Source organism: Xiphophorus hellerii, chromosome 22 (genome assembly GCF_003331165.1).
Source record: "Xiphophorus hellerii strain 12219 chromosome 22, Xiphophorus_hellerii-4.1, whole genome shotgun sequence".
In the NCBI taxonomy this organism is placed as follows: domain Eukaryota; kingdom Metazoa; phylum Chordata; class Actinopteri; order Cyprinodontiformes; family Poeciliidae; genus Xiphophorus; species Xiphophorus hellerii.
Genome location: NC_045693.1, coordinates 2,199,754 through 2,206,829, shown reverse-complemented (window position 1 = coordinate 2,206,829; position 7,076 = coordinate 2,199,754). Strand labels below are relative to the sequence as shown.

Genomic DNA, 7,076 nt, shown 5'->3' with positions numbered 1-7,076 from the left:
AGTAGTTTAAAAAGTTTGTACCAAATAAAACCCAGCAGATTGTATGGAGTCATCACTTACAGCATTCACTCCTCCTGACCAGCAGGGGGCGACAGCAAATCGCTTGTGTTGAGTTGTGGACTTTACAGCAGTCCCTCATCCAGAGCATGCATGTAGCGACAGTGGAGAAGAAGAACTCCCCTCTAACAGGAAGAAACCTCCAGCAGAACCAGAACCGGGCTCAGTACCAGCAGCCATCTGTCACGACCGACTGGAGGTGAGAGAAGACGGAGCAGAGACACAACAACAGGTCAACGATCAGGAGAACTTTCCATGTTCATGGAAGTGAAATGGAGGAGGAGAACAGTTTGGTGATGGCAGCATCATGTCAGCCAATGTCCTCCTCCAGGAAGAAACCACAGCCAATCAGAACGCCAGACCAAGTGTAGAATCTATGGGAAAAAAATAACAGAAAACAAAAACAGTTGAAATAAATAATGTAGTAGAAACAGAAAATGACAAACCGCAGCATAAATACAGACAGATCACAATAAACCAGTCTAAGCCTTTTCATAATCAATGTCATAACCATGGCAACGCTAAAACGATGCAAGAACACATTCTCAAAAATAAATAAACATTAAATTCTAACATTTAACCCTGAAATTCAAAGACATTTTAAATATCTAAAATAAATAAACAAAATTAATTATGAAGTCTCTAAACAAAATTGTCCATTAAAAACAACAACAAAAAATCCAATGGCTAGATGAGTTTAAAGTACCAGACTGAAAATTATCCAGTTTTTGGTAGAAAGAAGAAAAAAAAAAAGTTAACTGAAGTCGCTTTAATAAATATTTTAAGTTCAGTCTTTTTCTCTGTCGGCCGATGTGAGGCGATGAAGGGCGAAATCCGAGACAACAATAAGATGATCCAGGAGGATTCCTGAAGGACAACAGGACAGGCGCAAGTTTAAGGTCAAACCCTTAACTCAGAATGAAACTGTCACTTTTCAAAAACATGCAACTATCACTTAAATAACAGCAAAATACCTGTAGCATTTCTTGAGGAACACTGCTGAATCCAATGGTAGGGTCACCAAGGTCATCCATCAGCAGGGTGGCGATGAGGTTCTTTTCCGTTGTAGCTGGGGCAATGATCCAGGAGTGTTCCTGAAGACCAGGACAACAACAGGACGGGTGTTGGGTTAACCCTTTAATAACTCAATGAATAGTCACTTTTCAAAAACTCACACTTGCAAATATCAAACAGCAAAAATACCTGCAGCTTTTCTGGAGGAAGACTGCTGAGACTGATGGTAGGGTAATTAAGGTCATCCATCAGCAGGAGGTGGCCGAGGAGATGAGGGCTTCTTCCGTCGTCGTTGGGGCGGTATGGGCTTCTTCCGTCGTCGTTGGGGCGGTGTGGGCTTCTTCCGTCGTCGTTGGGGCGGTGTGGGCTTCTTCCGTCGTTGTTGGGGCGGTGTGGGCTTCTTCCGTCGTCGTTGGGGCGGTGTGGGCTTCTTCCGTCGTCGTTGGGGCGGTGTGGGCTTCTTCCGTCGTCGTTGGGGCGGTGTGGGCTTCTTCCGTCGTCGTTGGGGCGGTGTGGGCTTCTTCCGTCGTCGTTGGGGCGGTGTGGGCTTCTTCCGTCGTCGTTGGGGGTCCAATGAAGGGCAAAATCCAAGACGAAAAACCAGATGATCCAGGAGGATTCCTGAAGGACAGAAAGATAAGATGGGTGCAGGTTTGAGGTCAAACCCTTTAACAACTCTGAAATCACTTTTCAAAAAAAATCAAAAGACCTCTTAAAACAGCAAAATAACTGCAGCGTTTCTTGAGGAAGACTTCTGAGCCCGATGGCAGGGTCACTGAGGTCATCCATCAGCAGTGGGTTGTGATGAAGTCCTTTTCTGTCAGTCATTGTGAGCAGTCAGGGAGTGGGTGAGTCACTTGAGGATTTTCCTCCCAATGAGTCGGTGGTCCTGTCGGTTTTTGTCGTCACTCCAATGTTATTTTTATTGTTACCTTCTTAGTAATCTTTATAATGGATTCGATACACATATTTGATTGAAGAATCTAAGATTAGTTGGTTCGTTTTCACACCTTTACCCGTCGGAAAGGTTCGTTTTCACACAAACCCGCCCAAAAGGCAACTAACCCTTTACCCGTCGGCAGGGTTCGTTTTCACACAAACCCGCCCGAAGGGCAACTAACCCCTTACCCGTCGGGAGGGTTCGTTTTCACACAAACCCGCCCGAAGGGCAGCTAACCCTTTACCCGTCGGGAGGGTTCGTTTTCACACAAACCCGCCCGAAGGGCAGCTAACCCCTTACCCGTCGGGAGGGTTCGTTTTCACACAAACCCGCCCGAAGGGCAGCTAACCCCTTACCCGTCGGGAGGGTTCGTTTTCACACAAACCCGCCCGAAGGGCAACTAACCCCTTACCCGTTGGGAGGGTTCGTTTTCACACAAACCCGCCCGAAGGGCAACTAACCCTTTACCCGTCGGGAGGGTTCGTTTTCACACACACACACTCAACCGAACGGTAGCCCAAACCCGTTACCCGGGCTCTCTTTCACACCTTTACCCTTTTGTAACCAAGATCAGAATTACCTTTCAAATAGCCTACCGTGTTTTTCTTTGGTGGAGCATTGTGCATAGAGTTGATTGATCCCTTCATTGTACTCGTTTGTTACCAAATTCCTTGAACCCATTCGATGACTTTATAGCCTTGAGAAGTGGCAACAGGAGGTACCAAACCACATTTCCTGGTGCTGGATTCACACCCCTACCTTTCACAGTTCGAGGCCATCTGGTGTCTTCAGAGTTTTTGTTCCATCTCAACAAAAACTGTTGATCGGCTTCTATATCTTCCCGGTCCATATACCATGTCTATATACCATGTCTTCCCGGTCCATATACCATAGCTTTCAGGTCCATATACCATGTGTTGACAAGGCCTTAAATTACCAACCATGAGCTCAAAACCATCATCCCCCAACAGACACTGAGGATGCATGTTGTGACAGTGGAGAGAAAAAACTGCAGTTTAGCAGGAAAATTTCCTAAAGAGAAACTTCCCTTTAACAGGAAGACGTAAAAAAAAAAAAACAGCAAAAAAAACTGCAGTTTTCAAACATTGATTAAAAGTTATGCAAGCTGAAGCATAACTCGTACTCAAGATGTCTGCTGTGACAGAGGATAGGAAAAACTTCCCTTTAACAGGAAGACTTTCCAAAATAAGGTTAACACTGCACCAATTATTTAAATTGGTTAAAAGTTCAGCTAAAGCAATGACTTGTACTGAGGATCCCACCTGGTGACAGTGGAGAGGAAAAACTTCCCTTTAACAGGAAGATTTTCCAAAAGAAGTCAACACTGCACCAATTTAAATTTGTTATGTTATACAGGTAAGCTTAGGCAATGCCTCATAATGAACATGCATGTAGTGACAGTAGAAAGGAAAAGCTTCCCTTTAACAAGAAGAGTATCCAAAACAAAAAAAAAAAGAATAAAAGGTTATCAAACATTGGTTAAAAGCTATGAAAGCTTAAGCAATGCCTCGTGTTGAGGATACATCTGGTGACAGTGGAGGAAAAACTTCCCTTTAACAGGAAGACTGCACCAATTATGTAAATTCATTATAAATAAACTTAAGCTATGCCTCCTACTGATGACCCACGTGGCAACAAGAATGGAAAAACTTCCCTTCAACAGGAAGACTTTCCAAAATAAGGTTAACACTAGACCAATTTAATTTGGCTAAAAGTTAAGCTAAAGCAATAACTTATACTGAATATCCATCTGGTGACAGTGCAGAGGAAAGACTTCCCTTTAACAGGAAGACTTTCCAATAAAAGGCTGACACTGCACCAATTATTTAAATTCATTAAAAGTAAAGTAAGCTTAAGCAAGGCCTCCTACTGAGGACGCAAGTGGTGACTGTGGAGAGAAAAAGCTTCCCTTTAACAGGAAGACTTTCCAAAAAGAAGAACTTCCCTTTAACAGGAAGACTTTCCAAAATGAGGCTAACACTGCACCAATTATTTAAATTGGTTAAAAGTTAAGTAAGCTAAATCAATGCCTCATATTTAGGATGCATGTAGTGACAGTGGAGAGGATAAACTTCCCTTTAACAGGAAGAACCCTCCAGCAGAACCAGAAGTTGGCTCTATGAAAGGCCATCTGTCACGACCCCCGGGGGATTTGAGAGGACAGAGCAAAGAGAGAGACAGAAAAAGAAAAAGAGCTGCTCCAGGAGTGTTTCTATAGGAGAAAATAATTAGTTGTAGTAGAAGCTCCTTTGGTGGCTTCATCTATGAGAAAAAAAGTTATTTGCAACACAAGGTCCACCGGTTGCCTAGTCTAGGAGAGAAAATGGGTTAAAACAAACTTAAACACTGAAGGACAGGTCCCAGTCGATCCTCTCCAGAAGGAAAACATGGAGTTCAGCTGAAAACCTGCGAATAAGAAATGGTGGATTACAGTGTGAACATTACCTCTGTGACCTCTGACCTGCAGCTCCAGGAGATCCCTCTGTTGTCTGTTGTTGTCCAGAAGAAATGAAGTCGCATGACGAAATTGCAAGAGGCCACGCGTTGTTCCGGCGCAAAAATTAATCTTTTTTTTTATGTTTAAATTGAACGTAAATTAAATTTGTTTGAGTTATTAAAGTATGGACCCTACATTTCAAACTATTAAGTAGGTACAAAAAATAAAAAAGATTGTGTACGTTGAAATATAAAGACCTCATGGTCACCCAAAAACATATCTGATACTCATTGGAAAGATAAAATATTATCCCAATGCAGCTATACTAATGTCAACATAGCCACATTATATTGGTACTAATAAGTAGGTACTGTATGTTATCAAGGTTTATTAGTGATATTTACAAAGCCTAAGCTGAATAATTTCCTACAGCATCTAAACTGTACTTGCCAAGTCCTTGGCAGCCATCTTTCTTTCACATCACAACTGACTTTAAGCCAGGAACTTCAGACTGTAGATATATGATTCTAGTTACACCTAAACCTGAACAGGTCACAAGACCACAGTAACTGCTTCAAACACTAAAAACCCAAAGACAGAAGGATTTACAACAGCAGATCCTTCTCAGCTCATTGACTCTCAGCAGAGAATCAAACCAAACCAGCAGCAGGAGGCCTGGCGTTGGCCTTCAACAAACAGCGTTAGCATCAGCAGCGTAGCAAAACCCGCAACAGCTCCTACCCTGAGATGTCTTCTGGACCCGCCATTGGAACAGTTCTTTGACTTAACCAACCTTTGATGGGTTGGGCGGATCCGCCAGGCACCTTGTAGCGATTCCTCAGCTTGACGGAAGCGATCCTCAGCTTGATTGAAGGGAATCCTCAGCTTGATTGAAGTATATCCATAATCGGTCAAGCGATCCTCAGCTTGATTGTAGTAAATCCATAATCAATCATCTGCTAGCACCAGATGCCATATCTCTCAGATGTTTCAGGGACGCCAGCAAACAAACAAGCCGCCGCTGAGAGGCCTTGGTCGGGTCTCTCCTTGTGTGCTGCTCTGTTTAGACACACACAGGAAATGGCTTCACTAACGTCATCGGTGGAAAAAGACAAACAACTTAGAATAAGGTTTCCGAAAAATAACTTACCGAATAACCAACGCAGCGACTTAAAACATGGCGCTCCCGCGGCCTACTTGTCATCACTGCGGCCTGCTCAGGTCAAGTACAAGACGCCACTAGGCCTCGATGAACAACGACACGATTTCAATCGGATCCACCAAAGTTTCCGTCGATAGGCTGAGCGTCCACTCGGATTCCGCGTCTTTGAGATCAGAAAATATCATTTTTAAAGGTCCAGGTCCCAAAGTTCATGAGTATCAGACCGACAGTGTCGCGTCTCCATGCGGCCAGGTGCTAACAACAGCTAGTTTTTAAAAACGCTCACGTGGAAGCTGCGTCATATTTCTACCCAGCATGGCGCATGCGCGTCACGCTAATTAGTAACAAAAATGGCGCCAATCTCCACTGTTACCAGATTTGCCATTTTCCAGTCCAAACACTGTAAAACTAAACCTGTAAAACCTATAAAACCTGTGAAACCTGCCCAACTGCAAAGAAACAGTCCAGATCTAAACCGCTAATAAAACTCATGTTGATAGCATTATATGTTTTATTCATAATCTATCCCTAATATAGTTTTAGATTAATTTAGAGAAACATCAATTTTCTTTATTTTTTATAATGTAGGACTGAAGAATTTTAAGTTTTCAAAATGTACATTTTTCTAAAAACAAACTAATACTCTCTCTCTATATATATATATATATGTGTGTGTTTGTGTGTATCCATTGTTCTTAACCTTAAAAATATGAGAGATAAACTTGTTTTTTATATTTTCAAAACTTAACACCAAACTGCTGCTCCAGTATGTCCTGACTCCTAAGGAGAGTGAAGAGAGTCAAATACAATAAATAACTTATGTAATAATTATTTAAGTATCCTTACTTTAATAAAACTCTTCACTCTCCATAGATCTGTCTTTTGATCTATCTTTAAATAAGTTTATTCATAAATTGCTTATTTAAAAATGTACAGTAAAATACATTTTTCTTTATCTTTAATTTATGCAAATATACATCACCAGATCTTAATTACATGTTCGGCTTGGATTTAATTTAAATGTAAATCATGAACTTCTTGTTGTTTCTGGATTAAATAAACTTTATTCACTGGTCAGAATCCAGATCTGTGCAGATCATCACCAACTGACCTCTACAGAAACAGAGCCGCTCGGCCTTCAGCATAACCACCAGTCAGATCCACTTTTCTGTCAATATTTATTATATTATCTTTCAAGTCCCTTACTTAACTATGAGCCATTTACTTAAAGAAAATTGTAAAATTGCAAAATAAAAACAGAATTTTCCTCCACTTTTCTCTAATGTGTTTTGAAAAAAAATCAACTTAAAATAGCAGTAAAGCTGAATGGATAATGTGCAGTTGTTGCATAAAACAACATATTGATCAAATTGTGTATCAACATGCAAGAACAGCTCAGTGTGGCGACACGCCCCCGTCTGTTATCTGGAATGATGTCACGGCGT

General features: G+C 41.7%; 1 protein-coding gene across 1 annotated transcript; it reads right to left on the bottom strand.

Annotated features, from left to right (window-relative positions):
• Positions 1-220: 220 nt before the first annotated feature.
• LOC116713385 (leucine-rich repeat and coiled-coil domain-containing protein PF07_0014-like) lies at positions 221-2,658 on the bottom strand. The gene is made up of 4 exons (XM_032553528.1): positions 2,608-2,658; positions 1,261-1,692; positions 1,032-1,151; positions 221-250 (listed from the first exon to the last, which is right to left on the bottom strand). The coding sequence occupies exons 1-4, from the start codon at positions 2,656-2,658 to the stop codon at positions 221-223; spliced, it is 633 nt and encodes a 210-aa protein (XP_032409419.1).
• Positions 2,659-7,076: the final 4,418 nt, after the last annotated feature.